This window comes from Schistocerca gregaria, chromosome 4 (assembly GCF_023897955.1).
Source record: "Schistocerca gregaria isolate iqSchGreg1 chromosome 4, iqSchGreg1.2, whole genome shotgun sequence".
Classification (NCBI taxonomy): domain Eukaryota; kingdom Metazoa; phylum Arthropoda; class Insecta; order Orthoptera; family Acrididae; genus Schistocerca; species Schistocerca gregaria.
In genome coordinates this window covers 400,035,409-400,057,885 of record NC_064923.1, presented here as the reverse complement: position 1 = coordinate 400,057,885, position 22,477 = coordinate 400,035,409, and the positions used below count along the sequence as shown (strand labels likewise).

The window sequence follows — 22,477 nt, the reverse complement described above, 5'->3', positions numbered from 1 at the left end:
CCTGTATGTTCGATCTCTGACTTTCAAGTGAGACAGCTTTTATCTGGAGATAGGGAAGCAGTAACATATAGGGCAGCAGTTTCACTCAATTCTTCTCATTGATTTGACTGAGAATTCTCCATGCTAAACGCTTAACATTATATTTCACAAGAGCTACAATCATAGGCTATGTGCTGGCACCTGATTTCACTGATCCGCCTTCTTTGTCACTGTCACTGTCGTCAACAACACGAACACGACTCACCACATGAGCTCATTACAGCCTCTCACACGAAACTGGTACACTTTCAATAGCGCAGTCACACTAAGCGACGGAAAAATTTGCAGCGTGTAGGAAGTAATGTAGTAATTGCAGGCGGGGTGCCGCATAGCTCCTTGGGGCGTTCCAACCAGCTCTTTACTTCCGCGACTTCTCGTCTGTACTCCGCGGCCGTGGCTGATGTAGTTCGCTCCCGGCAGGTGAGCACAACCTGAACCCGGAGGAGGTGGACGAGGGCTTCCACGGCACCGGCGGCCCCATGGCGGTGCAGCACTTCCCGTACGCGCCGCCGCTCACCGAGTACGTCATCGCCGCCGGGGAGGCCATCGGCTACCGCAGGGGAGACCTCAACGGCCAGAACCAGACGGGCATCAACAGGGCGCAGGCCATGGTCTACCAGGGGCTCCGGCACGAGCCCAGCAGGTAACCACATATGTTTATTTAACATAATCAGCTTTCATACCTGTTGTTGTTGTTGTGGTCTTCATTCCCGAGACTGGTTTCATGCAGCTCTCCATGCTACTCTATCCTGTGCAAGCTTCTTCATCTCCCAGTACTTACTACTACCTACATCCTTCTGAATCTGCTTAGTGTATTCATCTCTTGGTCTCCATCTACGATTTTTACCCTCCACGCTGCCCTCCAATTCTAAATTTGTGATCCCTTGATGCCTCAGAACATGTCCTACCAACCGGTCCCTTCTTCTTGTCAAGTTGTGCCACAAACTTCTCTTCTCCACAATTCTATTCAATACCTCCTCAGGAGTTATGTGATCTGCCCATCTAATTTTCAGCATTCTTCTGTAGCACCACATTTCGAAAGCTTCTATTCTCTTCTCGTCCAAACTATTTATCGTCCATGTTTCACTTCCATACATGGCTACACTCCATACAAATACCTTCTGAAACGACTTCCTGACACTTAAATCTATACTCGATGTTTACAAATTTCTCTTCTTCACTAACGCTTTCCTTGCCATTGCCAGTCTACATTTTATATCCTCTCTACTTCGACCATCATCAGTTATTTTGCTCCCCAAATAGCAAAACTCCTTTGCTACTTTAAGTGTCTCATTTCCTAATCTAATTCCCTCAGCATCACCCGACTTAATTCGACTACATTCCATTATCCTCGTTTTGCTTTTGTCGATGTTCATCTTATATCCTCCTTTCAAGACACTATCCATTCCGTTCAACTGCTCTTCCAGCTCCTTTACAGTCTCTGACAGAATTACAATGTCATCGGCGAACCTCACAGTTTTTATTTCTTCTCCACGGATTTTAATACCTACTCCGAATTTTCCTTTTCGGGGAGACGCTACAACCCTGTCTCACTCCCTTCCCAGCCGCTGCTTCCCTTTCATGCCCCTCGACTCTTATAACTGCCATCTGATTTCTGTACAAATTGGAAAAAGCCTTTCGCTCCCTCTATTTTACCCCTGCCACCTTTAGAATTTGAAAGAGAGTATTCCAGTCAACATTGTCAAAAGCTTTCTCTAAGTCTACAAATGCTGGAAACGTAGGTTTGCCTTTCCTTAATCTATTTCCTAATTCTTTTTCTGTTGTAATCAACAGCTGTGTTTGTTCAAGTTTCTTTATCATGGCAAGGGAGAGATGTAGATGTGTTCTTGCAAATTGCAGCCGTGTCCTCATGGACCCGGTGCAGAGTTTCAGCTCGCTGTTCGGGCACTCTCGTGAATCATAGGGAATCAAAATAATTAAATCAGTTCAAGATTGGGCTAGCTTTCCGTTTCGTCTCAACCATTCAACGTGTTTCGTGTGCAAGATTCCTATTTATTGCTTTTTGAGCTTAAGATATGGCTCTAAGCACTATGGGACTTAACATCTGAGGTCATCAGTCCCCTAGACTTAGAATTACTTAAACCTAACTAACCTAAGGACCTCACAGACATCCATGCCCGAGGCAGGATTCGAACCTGCGACCGTAGCAGCCGCGTGGTTCCGGACTGAAGCGCCTAGAACCGCTCGGCCACAGCGGCCAGCTGATTCGAGTTTAAGACCGAGAACCTTCAATCGCAAGTAACTGTTATCGTCAACTGCTTTGCAGATCTTAGCTGAAAGTACAAACCAATAACGGCAGTAGCTTTTTACGCACGCTGAAAATGTTATTCAGCGTACTGATTCTAGTTGCTGTTACTCAGTACAGAGAATGTCCCAATTTTTATGAGATACGTAATGGGTAGGAGCTTTCGCGATATTACCTAACCGAGTTAAGACAAACTGACAGGAGTAATCTGCAGAAGAACGGAACGGCTAGTACACGTCGACATGGGGGGAAATCAGTTTTAGTTCCGGAGATGTGTACAGAAGCTTAAAGTAATGCTACCCTGCGACTTGTTCTAAAAGACAGACTGAAGAGAGGAAAACTGAAATTTATAGCTCTCCTAGATTTGGCAAAGCAGTTAACAATATTGAATGGAAATTCTGAAGCTATGTCGGATTAAATGCATCGGGTGAATGGTTATTTACAAATTGTACAGAAACCAGACTGCAGTTGTAAGAGTCGAGGGACATGAAAAGAATGCAGTAGTTGAGAATGGAATGAGAGGGGCTGTAGGAGATTTTAGACGTTATTCGATCTGTACACTGAGCAAGAGTAAAGGAAAGCAAAGAGGAATTTGGAAAGCGAGTTAAAGTTCAGAGAGGAGAAATAAAAGGTTTGCCGATCACACGGTGTTTCTGTCAGACACAGGGAAGGCCTTTGAAGTACTGTCTGACGGAATGATTAATGTCCTGAAAAGAAGATATAAGATGAAATGCAACAAAAGAAGGATAATGGAGTGTAGTCGAATTAAATCAAGTGGTGCTGTATGAACTAAATTATGAAATGAGGCAATGAAATAAGGCGATGAGTCATTTAAAAAGGCAGATGTAATGAGAGTGTAGAATGTAGACTGGGAACAAGTTTTCTGAAAAAGAGAAATCATTTAGCATATAAAATAACTTTAAGAGTTGCGAAGGTTTTACCTCTTCGACAGATTGAGTAATGAAGAGGTTCTGTATCGATATGAGAAGTCAATTAATTTGTGGTACAAATGGTTCAAATGGCTCTGAGCACTATGGGACTTAACATCTGTGGTCATCAGTCCCCTAGAACTTAGAACTACTTAAACCTAACTAACCTAAGGACATCACACACACCCATGCCCGAAGCAGGATTCGAACCTGCGACCGTAGCAGTCGCGCGGTTCCGGACTGCGCGCCTAGAACCGCTAGACCACCGTGGCCGGCAATTTGTGGTACAACTTGAGTAACAGAAAGGAGAGGCTGAGAAGATATATCCCAAATCCCTATGAAATAGTAAATATGACAATGGCGGGAAATATGGGATGTACAGGTTGAAGAGGGGGTCCAGGGCATGGCAACAACAAAAATGTTCAACAGGATTTAGGGTGCAGTAGCTATAGACATATGAAGATACTTGCAGAACCATCTAATGAGCAAGACTTGTTAGTACATTACCAATATCGTCATAAGGAAAGAGACTGTACGAGGGGCGTTCAGTAACTAATGCATCACATTGATTGCATTCAGGATTCCAATACATCATATCATCTCCCATTCGTTTGGCTACGACACCCCATTTTTCAACATAATCTCCGTTCAATGCGACGATCTTATGCCACATTACTGCGAGGGGCTGTATACCTGATGGTAGCACTCTATTGGTCGACGTTGAGTCACCATCTTGCTGTATCAATAATCTTCCCATTGGCTATGCACTACTTCCCGCGAAGTGCATTCTTCATTGGGCCAAACAGATGGAAATCGGAAGGTGCGGGATCCGAGTTGTAAGGTGGATGAGGAAGAACAATCCAGTGAAACTTTGTGAGCTCCTCTCGGGTGGTCAGACTGTGTGAGGACATTTACTGTCGTGGAGAAGTTAATAAAGATCGTTTGCATTTTGCGACGACGACCATGCTGAAGTCGTGTCTTCCATTTCCTGAGGATGGCATCATACAATTCGGAGTTGATCGTTGCACCATGAAGGAGGTCATCAAACAGAATAACCCCTTCAGACCCCCAGAAGACCTTCGCCATGACTTTGCCAGCTGAGTGTGCAACTTTGAAATTTTTCTTTGAAGGAGAAGTGGTGTGGCGTAAGTCTACGGATAGCCGTTTTGCTTCCGGTTCGAAGTGATGACACCATGTTTTGTTCCCGTGACGAAGATCGACAAAATATTCTCACGATCCGCGCGGATGGTCCTTCGTTGCTCTTTACGGTCTTCTGTTACGTTGCAAGGAAGCAAGCGGGCACACGCCTTTGAGTACCCCAACTGGTGGACGAGAGTGTCAGCATTACCAACAAAGCCGTCCAGTTGACCAGCGAGGTGTCTGATTGCGATCCGTCGATCTCCTCGAATGAGAGGTTCGCTCGTTACAACATTGCAGGAGTCACAGCCGGTCGGCAAGCGGGAGATCGGACAAGTTTGCGCGGCCTTGTTGCGATGATGACAGAAGCCTCGACCACCGACTCACCGTGCTTTTGTTCACTGCGAGTTGTCGGTAGAAATTCTACAAGCGACTATCGATATTTGCGATGTCCTGGTTTTCCGTCAAAAGAAACTCGATGACAGCTCTCTGCTTGGAAGGCACCTCCGATACAGACGCCATTTTCAAGGCTACATTCAGCGCCGCCACCTACCGGAGCTCCATGGAACTGTAGGAGCTAAAGCAGGAATATTGTCCTATGTCCCTCACTAAACTCTGCATTTTTTTATACCGAAATTATTCGAGAAAAACTGTGTTGCATTATTTTTTGAAAGCGCTTCCTAAAAGAAGTTTTGCGTATATTCGTGCTTTTATAGAATGAGACATTAACTGTTCACTTGCAGGTCGTACCTGAGGCCGGCGGCGGAGAGCCGCGACAACATCGAGGTGGGCATCAACGCGCACGTGACCAAGGTGCTGATCGACCCCGCGACCAAGAAGGCGTACGGCGTGCAGTACCTGGACTCGAACGGCGCGCAGCACACGGTGCAGGCGCGCCGCGAGGTGGTGCTGTCGGCGGGCGCCATCGGCTCCCCGCAGCTGCTGCTGCTGTCCGGTGTGGGCCCCGCGGACCAGCTGGCCAGCGTCGGCGTCGACCTGGTGCACGACCTGCCCGGCGTCGGCCAGAACCTGCACAACCACGTCTCCGTCGGCGTCGGCTTCTACATCAACGACTCGTCCACCGAGGTGCTCACCAACTACTCCATCGCCGAGTTCCTCACCAACCGCGACGGACCCATGTCCAGCACCGGGCTCACGCAAACCACCGGCTTCTTCCTCTCTTCCTACGCCACCAACGGAGTTCCCGACCTGCAGGTACTTTCAGTTCTCTGGTATATCCAGGCCACATAGGCATTTATATAAATCATTAGTAAATCCTGGGGATTTTTCCAACGATATGTTTGTCACTACATGAACATCTTCGTCTACACTCCGCAGGCCACGTTACAGTGTGTGGCGAAAAGTACTTTATTCAAAATTGTAACTTTTACCTTTACATTAATGGTCTTTTCTCGAGATATACGTAGGAGCAAGCATTACGAGGGTGAGTCAAATGAAAACCTCAAATATTTGTTTAAATGTTATTTATTGTGCAGAAGTGATACAAAGCTGTATCACGTTTCATAATAAACTCCCCCACGCTCAATGCAAGTCCTCCAGTGCTTACAATGTGCACAAATTCCTTTAGAAAAAAATTCTTTTGGTAGTCCGCGCAACCACTCATGCGCCGCGTGGCGTACCTCTTCATCAGAACGGACCTTCTTTCCTCCCATTGCGTCTTTGAGTGGTCCAAACATATGGATCACTTGGGGCAAGGTCTGGAGAGTATTGTGGATGAGGAAGACACTCAAAATGCAGGTCTGCGATTGTTGCAACTGTTGTACGGGCAGTGTGGGGCCTCGCATTGTCATGTTGCGAAAAGACACCTGCTGACAGCAATCCACGTTGCTTTGATTTGAATGCAGGCCGCAGATGATTTGTTAGGAGATCTGTGTATGATGCCCTGGTGACAGTGGTCCCTCTAGGCATGTAATGCTCCAAAATGACGCCTTTTTCGTCCCAAAAGAGAGTCAGCATAACCTTCCGTGCTGAAGGTTCTGTTCGGAACTTCTTTGGTTTTGGTGATGAGGAATGGCGCCATTCCTTGCTCGCACTCATCGCTTCCGATTTGGGGAAGTGAACCCAGGTTTCGACTAAGAAACGATTCTTGCAAGGAAGCCATCACCTTCTCGTTCAAAGCGCCGAAGAAGTTCCTCATAAGCATCAACACGTCGTTCTCTCTTTTGAGCAGTCAGTTGCCCTGGCATCCATCTTGCAGACACTTTGTGAAACTGGAGCACATCATGCACAATGCAACTGCTGCAATGTTCTGTGGAGTCACAACTCGTTGTGCCTGACCTGTACGAGGAGCATCTTCCACTGAAGTTACACCATTTGTGAACTTCCTGCTCCATTCGTAGACTTGCTGCTGTGACAAACATGCATCACCGTACTGAACCTTCATTCGTCGATGAATTTCAATAGGTTTCACACCACCACTACGCATAAATAACAGAACACTGTTCTTCCCTGGTGCAAGTCGCAAGTGGGGTGGCCATTTTTATACTGATACTGAGACGGTATGTGTGCACCTGCACTATGCTGCCACCTACAGGTCATTCTGCACGCTGTTTGTAGCACGCTTACCAACTTACAGGATAACGGCGCGAAATTTCGATTTGTTATTACAAATTTAAGGTTTTCATTTGACTCACCCTTGACTTTTCAAAGAACGTACGCTCTCGGAATTTTAACAGTAATCCACATCGTGATGGAGTTCGCTTCTCTTCAGCGTCTTTCACTGGAGTTGGCTGAGGATCTTTGTGACGCTGTCGCGCTTACTAAACAAGCCTGTAACGAAACGTGCTCCTCTTCTTTGGATGTTCACTATTTCCTCTATCAATCCTAACTGGTGCGCATCCCAGACTGACAAGCAATATTCAAATATTGGTCGAACGAAGATTTTGTAAGCTACGGTACCTCCTTCGTGGATGGACTAGAGTTCTTGTGCATTCTTCCAATGAATTTCTCAGTCTTGCATCTGCCTTACCTGCGATTAGTTGTATGTGATCGCTCCACTTTAAACTGATCTGTACGCTTATTTCTAGGTACATTAAAAATATGACTGCTTCCAGTGGTTGTTCTGCAATAGTGAAATCATAAATTGATTGGTCCTGCTGCCGTCCTATGTGCAGCACTTCACATTTGTTTATGTTAAGGGTCAGCTGACAATGCTTACTCTAAGCGTCGATCCAGTGCAGGTCTTCTTGCACTTCGGTCTAATTTTCTGTGTTGCGACTTCTCTGTATACAATAACACCATCTGTCAAAAGCGTTATGAAGCTCCTGATGTTTTCCACTTGGTGATTTCTGTATATTGTGAAACGTAATGGTCCTATTGCAGTCCATTGTGGTATACCCAAAGTTGAAGATTCCTCTCTGATGAGAATGACATGCTGTGTTCTGTTTGCTAGATACTCTTCAGTGCAGTCACGTAGCTAGTTTGAAATCCCAGAACCTTTTACTTTGTCAACTTTTATCAACATTTTAACGTTCTACGCAGTATTCACAATTCGACTATAAGGCTCACTGTTTTTTGAGGCAGTGGAAACTTTGGTTGATGTAAACACGTCCTAGTCATTACTATGAACACCAGTGTTGCTATATATTTTAACAAATGATCCTGGAACATATTGAAATGCTAGGTCGTTTTCCTTTTATACCCTTAACGTAGCACCAAATATATGTTTATACCACGTGACTGTCGTGATTATTTTTTAATCGTAGTTTTGTTTCATTGTTGTGGATGAATATGGATGAAAGCAAGGGAAATGCAGAATTCCAGTGATGGCACATTGCATTGTGTACTCTAGTTGATTAGCACCGAATGTACCTCCAAATTATTGCTGCCATTCAATGTAACACAATGTATGCATTTCTGGCAGTTACTGTGTTTAATCAGCCCATGTCTGCTTCAGGGCAGTTTTCCTGCAGCAGCTGACACATTCTTCAGTCCAGCCAGCCAACAACACTCGCCAGTTGTCCACGCTCACTGTGAGTGTCGAAGTAATCGCGGTCTTGTTGTTACTTCATTTCAATGCACGTCTCCTTACAGTAGACTGTCTGCTTCATCTACGACTTCTACAGACCCTACTAAGATTCTTCATTCCATTATACATTCACTACGGGGATTTGACGTTCACTGTTGGACAAAGGTCTTTTCAGAACTATTGCATAGATTGCGGTTCTAAATGAAATGTACCCATGTCGCTTGTGCATGTTTTCTGATTGCATCCACCAATTAGGCCGTCGTCACAGGTTTTCATATCTCTTGGAATATAGCAAGGAACGTTATTTGCTTTACCAAAAACACTCCAGTCCATGTTAGCTCTTCAATTTACTTCTTTTTCCTGTCCATCTAGCCGTTGTCTTGAGATGGCCTAAAAATCATGTGTTTTTTCAATGACTTCATGTTAATTTGTGCTATTTTACTTTCGGTAAGTTCATTGTACATTATTTTTCTTTTGCTTTAACTGATTTTCAAGTCTACTTTTAAGATTGCTTTATTAAGTTATTCCATTCGTTGTTGAAGTTAGTTTCCACTAGAAGCAAAAACAACAATGTCGTCAACGAAACGACAGTTTTTTTTTTACATGTGTTCAATTAACAAGCAGTCATTTTTCGTTTTTCCTGTTTGACCGGAATACATTCCGTTGGAGTAATCATACCAGTTTTGTTCATGCTAAATATTCTCGTTCAGTTTTGAATTTCTCACTATCCGTGTTAAGTTTCGTGCTATTATAGCTCCATCATGTCGTTGTTCCTGAAGAGGTGTTGGCGCAAGTTTTATTGAAACTGAGTCAAAAGTGTTCATTCGAGCTAATTAGTCCATTCTTTAATGGCGTTCACTTCTTAGTGATGACACACTGCGCTGCATCCACTTCAAAAGCCAGTCTTTCTTCATTACCCGGTTGAAACCCAATGTTTTGAATGTTGTGATTTCAATACTTTTCTAGTTGTCTAAGTGACCGAGGTAAATTAGATCAAAATATGCTATGGATACTAAAAAATGGTTCAAATGCCTCTGAGCACTATGGAACTTAACAGCTGAGGTCATCAGTCGCCTAGAACTTAGAACTACTTAAACCTAACTAACCTAAGGACATCACACACATCCATGCCCGAGGCAGGATTCGAACCTGCGACCGTAGCAGTCTCGCGGTTCCGGACTGCGCGCCTAGAACCGCGAGACCACCGCGGCCGGCTGCTATGTATACTATTCCAAATGCTTTCCAGGGACTCTGACAATGCTGTAGTTATAATAACGTACTTGAAGATAGTATTTTGCAAAATTATCGTTACAAATGGCCACGTAGGTGCATTTCTTGCTCTCTCGGTAGAAAATTATGGTGAACCCAACACCAACAACCGTATTTCGGGGACTGTTCGTGGATATTTTGTGAGTATTTTGGTATAAGTGATTCACTACAGAGTAATAGTGTAATAACGACGTAATCGGTTTGCCAAACCAATGACTTTTGGTACTGCGAAAATACCTTCATAGTAGTGAGAAAGACTGTAATATTGTTGTTGTTGTGGTCCTCAGCCAGAAAGACTGGTTTCATCAAGCTCTCCACGCTACTCTATCCTGTACAAGCCTCTTCACCTTCGAATAACTGCTACAACCCACATCTATTTAAACCTGTTTACTGTACTCGCTCTTGATTTTCCTCTGCAATTTTCACTCCTGTACATTTCGATCCAATACTGAACTGACGAGTCCTTGAAGTCTCAGAATGTGACCTGTCAACCGATGATTTCTTTTTGTCAAGTTATGCCAAAAGATTCTTTTCAAGTCAGAAAATTAATTACGCTCTCTACCCATCTAAACTTTAGCATTCTTTTGTAGCACAACATTTCAAAAGCTTCTATTGTCTTGTGTCTGAATTCTTATCGTCCACGTTTCACTTCTGTACATGATTGCAGACTAGACAAATGCCTTCAGAAAAAATTTACGAACACTTAAATTTATATCCACTGTTAGCAATTTTCTCTTCCTCAGAAAAGCTTTCTTCCCATTGCTTAGCAACATTTCAGAGCCTCTGTACTTCAGCCATCATCAGTTATTTTACTGATCATACAGCAAAACTCATCTGCTACTTTTAGTGCCTCATTTCATAATCTAATTCCCTCAGCATTCGGTTTCATCCCATTACATTTATTATGGTTTCGTCAGTGTTCATCTTATATCCTCCTTTCGTGACGATGTTCATTCTGTTCAGCTGCTCTTCCGATATACAGGAAGATTCAGCCGCCTCTACCACCGCGTGTTATGCAACCCACAACACTTTCAAATAACACGTGCAAATTTTCATATTCTCTCACTCACTACATGCAAACTGTTAGCCACATAGAAAAAATGTTTATTTTTTCTGTAGGACTAATAGATTATGCAAGGTGAGTGAGAGGATATCAAAATCTCGCACATGCTTTTTGAAGGAGTTGTTGGCTGCACAAGACACAGAGGTAAGGGCAGCTCAATCGCCGTGTATAATATCCAAAATGTACTACACAAAACAAAAAGTAATGCAGCAACCCTCAGACGAAACATGTACACCTTTTCCACAGTGTGTTACATACGTTTAGTCAGTGTGCAGTACAGTAAACGGTAAGTGCAGAACTGTTCTCTTACATGTATTGTTCAAATTATGGACCACCATCATAAGGCCAGCAACAACTGTTAAAATAAATAGTATGCTAAGATGTTAGTAGTTCTAGACATAACCTGCTGGTCCTCATAAAATGTTCCTAACAACCTCCGAAATTTCGTCGGTGAAGTTCGAGTTCAGCTTATAGTCTGGGATTTCCCTAGGACCTCTTGTTTCCCTACCTCTCGATGCCCACTTTGACGTGGAAAATTCACTAGGATCACGCGTCCGCAGGTGTTCTTCGACGGCTACAGCGCTCGTTGCTCGGCCACCGGAAACCCCTTGGAGTGCACATCCGGAGAGGTCGCAGACGACTGCGGCAAGCGCTACATCAGCGCGCGGCCGACCAACGTGATCCCGCTCAGCCGCGGCTACCTGCGCCTCAACTCGTCCAACCCGCTCGACTACCCCATCCTGCAGCCCAACTACCTGCAGGAGGACCAGGACGTCCAGGTGCTCGTCGACGGCATCAAGATCGTCATCAGGATGACCGAGACTGAACCACTCCAGCAGTGGGGATTCCAGATCAACGATCTGCCCGTCGACGGCTGCGAGGACCTCGAATTCGGTTCTGACAGGTAACAGTGGTATAACAACAACAGCTTTTGTGATGCTTGACAACTATGTCCAAATTGTTAGAACAGAAGCAACTCGCGATTTCCGCAGGCTGGTCTGACAGCTAACACCTGCGAGAGCAGAGTGTGATATTAGTCCTTGCTTCATTACTTCTGACATTTCGATGAGAGAAACAGAATTTTTTTGGTAGTTATTTTGAGCTCCTGTCGTGGCTAATTTGTCTTTAGTTTAATCCGTGCCTTGACAGTGGAAAGGTAGAGCACAACCCATCCACAAATATGTATCGACTGTGCGTCGAGCATCTTTCTCTTTTAACTATTCAGTTTCACTCCTGTTTTGGCCATTCCCGTGTGTTCCTGTCTTATACCAACATTACTGTTGTTGTGGTCTTCAGTCTGAAGACTGGTTTGTTACAACTCTCCAAGCTACTCTATCCTGTGCAAGCGTCTTCATCTCCGAAAAACTCCTGCAACCTACATCCTTCTGAATCTGCTTGCTGCACATTGCTTATGTTTTACAAAATTATATTTCACAGATAGACCTCTAGATACACAGTACAACGGTGGAAAAACATTTCTATGAGCTTTCAGTTGAAAATAAAAAAAATATGTAAAAATCACGAACTTTTTCCATAACTGACATATACAAATTAATTATTTTGTAGCACTAATGTTCTAGTTTATTTTAACTTTCTGAACAAGTAGTAATTTACCTGAATTTTTTCATTAAGGTACTGTACTCCATTATTTTCATTGTTATGTTCATCGAACCATTCTAGAGCTTTCCTATAGAACTCTCGGGCTTCTCCTAACGATATATCAATCTCCATAGTTTCTTTACATCGTCAGCTTTTTTGACATTCACGTGCTTTCAAGGCTTTATAAGAGGAGGTTGATCGACGTACGTCAAACCACGTTATTTTCTGAACTTCCAGAAATGATCGGAGAGGAAAAGTTTGTTGTTTCAACTTTGCACATGACACTGTGTTTTTTTCTTTTAAATAAATAAGAATTAGAATTGTAGCTTCTCTTTTGTTAAACTGTTAAGTTGTCTTTAATTCGTACACAGGTCACTTCTCACCCAGAACCATATGGGTACCACGGTTGCTCACGATAGTGTGATGGAAAGGTTATGGTTTTAACTTTTCTCAATTCCTTTTTTTTTATGGTATCAAATATCCTTGCTGTGGACACAAGTGACCACTGACTGAGGAGTAGGGTAGTAAGATACTTTGTCGAAAACTAACAATAAACGTCTGCCATAAGCAGTAGATCACGTTTTGCAGAACTAGTTTTAATAGGTATCGAGTTTAAAATAATTTCACAGTTTTGTGTGGAAGATGAAACAGATGAATAGTAAGTTCTAACAAAATCTGTGTACTGCACTGGATTTATCTCATTTAGAAGTTTAAAAATAAGTGTGTAACTCATTTTTTCAAATTTTATAGTTGTAGAGTTTTGTGAAAACGGTCCTCTTCCTGTTTGGTTAAACCCCGACGATCACTGACAATGTGTGAACTCGCGCCCACTAACTGTCAGTTACCATTTTTTTACGACCACTGTTATAACACCGCGTTATATGTGTGCGAATGGGAGACCGTTTCTTGTAAACATATTGTTCGGTCCGCGGTCGGTGACACACGGACAAGTCGGGAGGCTTCGCTCAGTGTGTGGTCACGGTCACGTTCAAGGACGATAATTCCTGTCATTATTCCACGTCCATCTCACTGCACCGATTCCATACAACCAACTAGCACATACACACCATTTCTATCTTTGACTTAGCAGTACACGGTTACACGAACGCCTGGTAGTTGTACAGCAATTAGAGTGCTTCAAAGGGACCAGTGTGTTCTTTCAAGGGGCCGATTAATATCTTCTCTGAGGTGCTTTGTCAAACATGTAGTCCTGTGCATGAGGCTTCGCGTAATGACAAAAAACTTGGTTTTGACAGCTACTGGGCGTGCGTGGTGAAGCGGGCGACGGGTGCCGAGAACCACCAGGCGGGCACCTGCAAGATGGGCCCCGCGTCCGACCCGCTGGCCGTGGTGGACGAGCGCCTGCGGGTGCACGGCGTCTCCAGCCTGCGCGTCGTCGACGCGTCCATCTTCCCGCGAGTGCCCAACAGCAACCCCACGGCCGCCATCGTGATGGCCGCAGAGAAGCTGGCCGACATGATCAAGGAGGACAACGCGGACACCAGTGGCTCCAGCTCCAGCGGCTCCAACGGCTCCAGCCAGCCTGTCTGGCCCGGCGTCAGCGACGGTTATGGCGGCTCGGGCAGCAACTGGGGTGGCAGCCACCACGGTGGAGCCCCCCACCACTCGGCACACGACGCTCATCACGACAATCCCTGGGTGAGAGCCAGCCTACGTACTAATTTCCACAGTGAGAACTTTTCCTACGCCTACACCCTGTCTCCTCAGATCTCGAAAATTGCTTCGCAGATTTCACGATTATCAGAGTATTTCGATCTGATATACCGTGGTTTAATACATTTCCTCTGGAAACCCAACGTTTCGTACCCATCTCCGGTGGACATCTTCAAGGGGGGTTGCAGTTTCTTTGCGGGTCCGATACACACACTGGCTACTGATTGAAGTAAAATTTCGTTTCCGCGTGCTCCCGTGCATAGCAGTGACGTCACGGTGCCCTCCCCCCCCCCCCCCCCCTCCCCTTCCCAAATTTATTCGGTGACGGAGTAACAGCTCGGAATATTTCGCAAAGTGTACATGAAATGAATTTCGCAATTTTGAGCAGCATTCCAGTACAGAATACGCATTTTGTGAAGTGCACAATTTCAAGCTTTTTACATAAAGCCCTGCCAATCTTTGTCTAATACTAATATTTTGTCAAAATCTAACTGGACAGTACAGTAAATTTTAGCAGATAACACTTTCTTCGTACAGAATCTTGTCGTTTCCGAAAAGTGTAAGATTATAACTGCCACTACCCGCTAACTCTATGGTATTTAATTTGAAAGCAAGTTATTTTACTTTTTATTTCGTCGCAATTACACGAGCATTTCGCAATGCTGTAACCCATTTATAAGATTCAGCGGCAATCTTTCGACTACTGGGCGTGTTGCAAACCGTTTCTGTTGCGTTATCAAAATTACTAAAAGGAACAGCAGTAAGTCTATCACTTTATATCCAAGACTGTATATCATTCTGAAGAGTAGCGGCTTATTACTCTTTCTCATGGGGCTCATCCGATATAACTTTTTAATACACTACTGGCTGTTAAAATTGGTACACCAAGAAGAAATGAAGATGATAAACAGGTATTCATTGGACAACTATATTATACTAGAACTGACATGTGATTACATTTTCACGCAATTTGGGTGCATAGATCCTGAGAAATCAATACCCAGAACAACCACCTCTGGCCGTAATAACGGCCTTGATACGCCTGGGCATTGAGGCAAACAGAGCTTTGATGGCGTGTACAGGTACAGCTGCCCATGCAGCTTCAACACGATACCACAGTTCATCAAGAGTAGGGACTGGCGTATTGTGACGAGCCAGTTGCTCGGCCACCATTGACCAGACGTTTCCAATTGGTGAGAGATCTGGAGAATGTGCTGGCCAGGGCAGCAGTCGAACATTTACTGTATCCAGAAAGGCCCGTACAGGACCTGCAACATATGGTCGTGCATTATCCTACTGAAATGTAGGGTTTCGCAGGGATCGAATGAAGGGTAGAGCTACGGGTCGTAACTCATCTGAAATGTAATGTCCACTGTTCAAAGTGCCGTCAATGCGAACAAGAGGTGACCGAGACGAGTCACCAATGCCACCCCATACCATCACGCCGGGTGATACGCCAGTATGGCGATGACGAATACACGCTTCCAATGTGCGTTCACCGCGATGTCGCCAAACACGGATGCTCTGAAAACTAATCATTTGCATGTCACAGAATCTTATTCCTGTCGGTTAAATTTCGAGTCTTTACTACGTCATCTTCGTGGTGTAGCAATATTAATGGCCAGTAGTGTAGGTGTCCTAGATAAAGGGGTGTGTTTATATAGGCGTAGACTCGTGTATACAGGTTGTTCCAATAATCGACGATAATACTTCAGGAATATCTTCCTTATATAACAAGAAGAAAAAAGTCTGCAAAACATGGGTCCTAATATGTATGTCTCAAGTGACATGAGGATCTCTTCATCTTCGAGACTGTGAAACAAAGCTCCTCTACCGTTAGCTTATTGCCCTCTATATGTTCGGGGGAGAGGTTATGGACTAGATCAAGAAAAGAGAATCAAATAAACATAGGCTCTAAAATGCATACCTTAAGAGCTATGAGCTCTTGCTGATCTTCGCTGCTATGAAACACATCTCTTGTATCGAACACGTGCTCGTAGTTCTTAAGGGGTGCATTTTAAAGCCCATGTTTACTCGATACCTTTTTCTTGCTGTTACATGAGGAATCCATTCTTGGAGCTATATCGTAGATTTTTGAAACACCCAGTATATTGAATGAACACGGATTTTCTACGGCAGGGCCGGCCGTGGTGGCTGAGTGGTTCTAGGCGCTTCAGTCTGGAACTGCGCGACAGCTACGGTCGCAGGTTAGAATCCTGCCTCGGGCATGGATGTGTGTGATGTCCTTAGGTTAGTTAGGTTTAAGTAGTTCTAGGGGACTGATGACCTCAGATGTGTTAAGTCCCATAGTGCTCAGAGCCATTTGAACCATTGTTTTTTCTTCGGCAGGTGCCGCTGTAGTACTGAATTAAAACGTTTTTGAAAACGTGAAACTTAAATGCATCTAGTTACCACTGCTCTTCTTCTTAGGATGTTATGTCCGAGGAGGTCAAGTTATGTTTCACGATGTATTTGTAAATACTGTTTGAATGAAGAAAGATTAGTATTTACTGGCCTGTAAACGAAGAGCAAAAGCTCAGATTGGTTAAGTTGCAGAAGAAAATCTAGCTGAGAACTTCAGTCGACACTTTGACACTTGCCAAATCACTGTGATGTAGTTGCCATTTCTGCGGGAACTTCTCAGAACAGCATCGTTTAGCTGATGTACCATTGCATTCAGTGAATTCACACGCGAGGTGCATAACGACCAATTCTTCATACTGCGGTATATCATTGTTAACATACAACACTATCGCAAAAAGGAAACCGATACAGAATCGAGCAGTACTGAATAAAGGCTTGAGGACGAGGAGTGAAGTGAGTATTGCTGTGATCAGCAGAAAGTACCATGCGTGAATGGGAAAAGGTTGTTTCTAAACGACACACACAGCACATAGTGTCCATCCTTATACTGTTGTGCAGATATTTTCAGTGTAATGCTGATACAAAGATAAATGGGCGTAAGAAATCAAAGAAAACACAATTACTCTGTAATGAGCCACCGGAACCACTTGTCTCTTCTATTAAAATGATCATTAAATATCTCTGAACAGCCTCCGAAATGTTGGTGGAGACGAGGTGCATCATGTATTACTCTATTATGTCAGGCGCCAGTATGACGGGATCTACAATTCTTTCGTTCTCTCTGGTGTATCGAGGGTTTTGAGTACAAATACTTCTATATTTTGACAGTTCACTCATTTGAAGACATTACAGCTGCACAATTAATCGACAGTACATAGATTCTGTTCATTAAAGTTAATCCTGTCTTTGAGGAACATCCGTGCAACGAACGAGTTTGCCAATTATTAACTAGGTACCAAAGCATTTGTCGTTGCAACAAGAAATTGAAAATAAATATAATAATGTAACACAGATTATCAGGGAAAGCTCTTAAGAGAACGCAGTTACTTCAAAACTATACTTAAATAGAGACAGTGATAGAATGTTTTTCAGGTGTCAGGTCACTACAAAAGAGGTTAAAGGTCATGCAGAAACCTATAGACATTTTTCTGTGAATTTGCCCGTCGTCCTTCGAAGCTTTTAAACATAAAAATAATGGCTTTGACGACATGTTAGAGTTTATTAAAAGTTTCATCCATTTTTAATGAGGACACTCACATACCACGGTACTGGAAGGGGTCTCCGTATTGTTATCATTTACTTACAAATGAGCCTCAGAAACTCGAAATCTTCCGCGAAATAATTATACGCCGTTATTTCATTCACAAGTTGTCTTGGCGTATTCCATAGTTTTGAGATGAGTTTCATCCACAATGTACCATCCATCATGCACTGGTAATTTCCGAAGCCTTCGGCAACGACAGCTCCACATGAACTTCACCTTCTCACGTGTTGGCGTTTTGTTCCACGTTATGGTTAATGTTTCTGCCTTTCTTTTTCCACAGGATGAACATCACTGGTGGCCGTCTCACAGCAGTGCCGGCATCGTCTGGGGATGATACAGCACAACAATCGCTCAACACTAGACTTGGCTACCGTACTGTAACTCGAAGCTATATACGTTTAAATAAAAGCTAAATATTATGAAAATACGGATATGTTTTGTTTATTCCTTCAACCTCACTTCCGCAAGCAAACAACATCCTTTATCCACTTCGGGCCTTGATTCTGTGGTATATAAAAGAAAGATGTAAGTGTAAAGCTAAATAATTTACTTTTGTTGACTCAGTGTGTGACTCAGTGAGGATCAGTTTCAGGTTTGCAAGCGAACGAGTAACAAAATTTGTATTCATATCACGACATCGTGAAATTACATACGAAATGAACATGTCTTACTGCCAAATTGGAAGCATTTCTCTACGGCATAAAACGATGTAAATACCTAGATACGGGTAACTTTGTAACCTTTATTCCAAAGACAAAATCTGCAGTTTTCTAGGAATAGCTTGAGTACATAAATCATCAGATTCGATAATTTCTAACAATCCCGGATTAACTATAGGACACATTTTCAATAAAATCCTTCATTTGGCCTTAGTCGAGTTAGGATAAAAAGCAGTAAAGAGCTGATGAAAAGGCGTAAGACAGTTTCATTTAAATGCCATGGATACACCAGGTGGCTTTCAAAAGATCGCTTTATAATAAGCTGACACTGAACTGGAACAGGCATGGGAAAAAATTGGGAAGTGATGGGTCACAGGATTGTGGCAATTCACACAATAAAAAGAGTATTGCATTACCTCGGTTCCGAGAGTTCCGCAACCTGTAAAAAAAAAAGTTGGAATAGAAATCAACATAAACATAATTTCTGCCCTTTTTATTGCTCATGAAAACCATACATAGCATGTTATACGACCATACAACGAGACTTTAAGAGTTGGTGGTCCAGATTGCTGTACACACCGATAACTATAATATCCAGTAGCACGTCCTCTTGCATTGATGCATGCCTGTGTTCGTGGTGGCATACTATCCACAAGTTTATCAAGGCACTGTTGGACCAGATTGTCCCATTGCTCAACGGCAGATTCGGCGTAGATCCTTCAGAGTGATTGGTGGGTCACGTTGTCCATAAACAGCCCTTTCCAATCTATCCCAGAAATGTCGATAGGGTTCATGTCTGGAGAACATGCTGATCATTCTAGTCGAGCGATGTTGTTATCCTGAAGGAAGTCGTTCACAAGATGTGCACGATGGGGGCGTGAATTATCATCCATGAAGACGAATTCCTCGCTAATATGCCGCCGATATGGTTGAACTATCGGTCGGAGGATGCCATTCACGTAGCGTACAACCGTTTCGGCGCCTTCCATTATCACCAGTAGCGTACGTCTGCCCCAAATAATGTCACCCCAAAACAGCAGGGAACCTCCACCTTGTTGCACTCGCTGGACAGTGTGTCTAAGGAATTCAGCCCGACCGGGTTGCCTCCAGACACGTCTCTGACGATTGTCTCGTTGAAGGCATATGTGACACTCATCGGTGATGCCAGTCCTGAGCGGTCCATTCGGCATGTTGCTGGGCCCATCTGTAGCGCGGTGCGAAGATGGACCTCGTCATGGACGTCGTGAGTGAAGTTGCGCATCATGCAGCCTATTGCCCACAGTTCGAGTCGTAGCACGACGTCCTGTGGCTGCACGAAAAGCATTATTCAACATGATGGCGTTGCTGTCAGTCTTCCTCTGAGCCATAATCCGTCGGTAGCGGCCTTGCACTGCAATAGTAGCCCTTTGGGTGGCCTGAGCGAGGCATGTCATCGACAGTTCCTGTCTCTCTGTATATTCTCCAGGTTCGAACAACATCGTTTTGGTTCACTCCGAGACACCTGGACACTTCCCTTGTTGATAGCCCTTCCTGGTACAAAGTAACAATGCTGACGCGATCGAACCGCGGTACTGGCCGTCTAGGCATGGTTGAACTACAGACAACACGAGCCGTGACATCTCTGAACAGTCAAAGGAAATGTGTCTGTGATACAATATCCACAGTCAACGTCTATCTTCAGAAGTTCTGGGAACCGGGGTGATGAAAAACCTTTTTTGATGAGTGTATATGAAGAACACTTACATATAACTCGTTATTTTAGAACAGATCTTTCGGTTAACGAGACAGTAGTTAATATAATGTGTAACAGTTATGCGAAATGAACTTTTGAAATTCTTCAATATGTGAACACATACACTCCTGGAAATTGAAATAAGAACACCGTGAATTCATTGTCCCAGGAAGGGGAAACTTTATTGACACATTCCTGGGGTCAGATACATCACATGATCACACTGACAGAACCACAGGCACATAGACACAGGCAACAGAGCACGCACAATGTCGGCACTAGTACGGTGTATATCCACCTTTCGCAGCAATGCAGGCTGCTATTCTCCCATGGAGACGATCGTAGAGATGCTGGATGTAGTCCTGTGGAACGGCTTGCCATGCCATTTCCACCTGGCGCCTCAGTTGGACCAGCGTTCGTGCTGGACGTGCAGACCGCGTGAGACGACGCTTCATCCAGTTCCAAACATGCTCAATGGGGGACAGATCCGGAGATCTTGCTGGCCAGGGTAGTTGACTTACACCTTCTAGAGCACGTTGGGTGGCACGGGATACATGCGGACGTGCATTGTCCTGTTGGAACAGCAAGTTCCCTTGCCGGTCTAGGAATGGTAGAACGATGGGTTCGATGACGGTTTGGATGTACCGTGCACTATTCAGTGTCCCCTCGACGATCACCAGAGGTGTACGGCCAGTGTAGGAGATCGCTCCCCACACCATGATGCCGGGTGTTGTCCCTGTGTGCCTCGGTCGTATGCAGTCCTGATTGTGGCGCTCACCTGCACGGCGCCAAACACGCATACGACCATCATTGGCACCAAGGCAGAAGATACTCTCATCGCTGAAGACGACACGTCTCCATTCGTCCCTCCATTCACGCCTGTCGCGACACCACTGGAGGCGGGCTGCACGATGTTGGGGCGTGAGCGGAAGACGGCCTAACGGTGTGCGGGACCGTAGCCCAGCTTCATGGAGACGGTTGCGAATGGTCCTCTCCGATACCCCAGGAGCAACAGTGTCCCTAATTTGCTGGGAAGTGGCGGTGCGGTCCCCTACGGCACTGCGTAGGATCCTACGGTCTTGGCGTGCATCCGTGGGTCGCTGCGGTCCGGTCCCAGGTCGACGGGCACGTGCACTTTACGCCGACCACTGGCGACAACATCGATGTAGTATGGAGACCTGACACCCCACGTGTTGAGCAATTCGGCGGTACGTCCACCCGGCCTCCCGCATGCCCACTATACGCCCTCGCTCAAAGTCCGTCAACTGCACATACGGTTCAAGTCCACGCTGTAGCGGCATGCTACCAGTGTTAAAGACTGCGATGGAGCTCCGTATGCCACGGCAAACTGGCTGACACTGACGGCGGCGGTGCACAAATGCTGCGCAGCTAGCGCCATTCGACGGCCAACACCGCGGTTCCTGGTGTGTCCGCTGTGCCGTGCGTGAGATCATTGCTTGTACAGCCCTCTCGCAGTGTCCGGAGCAAGTATGGTGGGTCTGACACACCGGTGTCAATGTGTTCTTTTTTCCAAATCCAGGGGTGTATAAGTTGTTATTTTGGAAGAGATGTTTCGGTTTATGAAAAGACAGTTAATAGGAAATGTGACAGTTGTATGATGTGAACATTTTCGGAAAGAGGAATTTTATTTAGAGTAAGAGGAATAAAGTTTCACGATCTGCCAAATTTCTATTGGCCGCTACGTGGGGAGGGGACCAACGAACGATTCAGTTATTTTTTTTGCTTTTAGGAAGGTTTGTTTTTCATAATCTTATCTGAGAACGTTTTCCTTTTTCAGGAAGAATTTAATTTTATGATTTTCAGTAACAGAAGCCATAGGAAGATTTAATTTTAAGATTTATTTTTATGAATGGCCATGTGGTTAAGAATGTGTTTTAAGAGAATTGTGCTATTCCAGCATAATTTTCTTAAAGGAGAAATTTTCGTTTCTAAAGTTTAGTAATCGAGTAGAACTAGCACAAGAAAGTGGGTAAGCGTCCGGACGCAAATGCAAAGCTCCGGGGTTCACCAATCAGTCTCGAGGAGAAGTTTTCTGCCGCTCATCGTTTCTTTCACGTCTGGCGGTGATTTGAGTTGTGTTGGCAGAAGAGCCAACGCCGTGTTATTAGAGAAGGCCGAAATACACGCGTTTTAGCTCACGCAGGCTGGCGTGAGGAGGGAAGAACAATACTGACGTGAGGTCTGGAACATGACAAGGAATTGAATATCAGAAAGCTGACGGAATTAGTTTGATACTTAACTTTAATCCATTAATGATGAACGTCGCTCTTGACGGAACATGATTCACAATATTATCTGTTCAGAATACATTCATAGTAACTGAATATGGCGCCTTGCTAGGTCGTAGCAAATGACGTAGCTGAAGGCTATGCTAAACTGTCGTCTCGGCAAATGAGAGCGTATGTAGACAGTGAACCATCACTAGCAAAGTCGGCTGTACAACTGGGGCGAGTGCTAGGAAGTCTCTCTAGAC

General features: G+C 44.5%; 1 protein-coding gene across 2 annotated transcripts in view; it reads left to right on the top strand.

Annotated features, from left to right (window-relative positions):
- Positions 1-18,019, top strand: part of LOC126268037 (glucose dehydrogenase [FAD, quinone]-like) — a 106,724-nt gene extending 88,705 nt beyond the window's left edge. For both annotated transcript variants that reach the window (XM_049973461.1, XM_049973460.1), the window contains exons 4-8: positions 460-682; positions 5,115-5,586; positions 11,252-11,595; positions 13,547-13,949; positions 17,873-18,019. In XM_049973461.1, coding sequence (XP_049829418.1) covers positions 460-682; positions 5,115-5,586; positions 11,252-11,595; positions 13,547-13,949; positions 17,873-17,926 — 1,496 coding nt within the window. In that variant the 3' untranslated portion in view covers positions 17,927-18,019. The remainder of the gene's footprint in view (positions 1-459; positions 683-5,114; positions 5,587-11,251; positions 11,596-13,546; positions 13,950-17,872) is intronic.
- Positions 18,020-22,477: the final 4,458 nt, after the last annotated feature.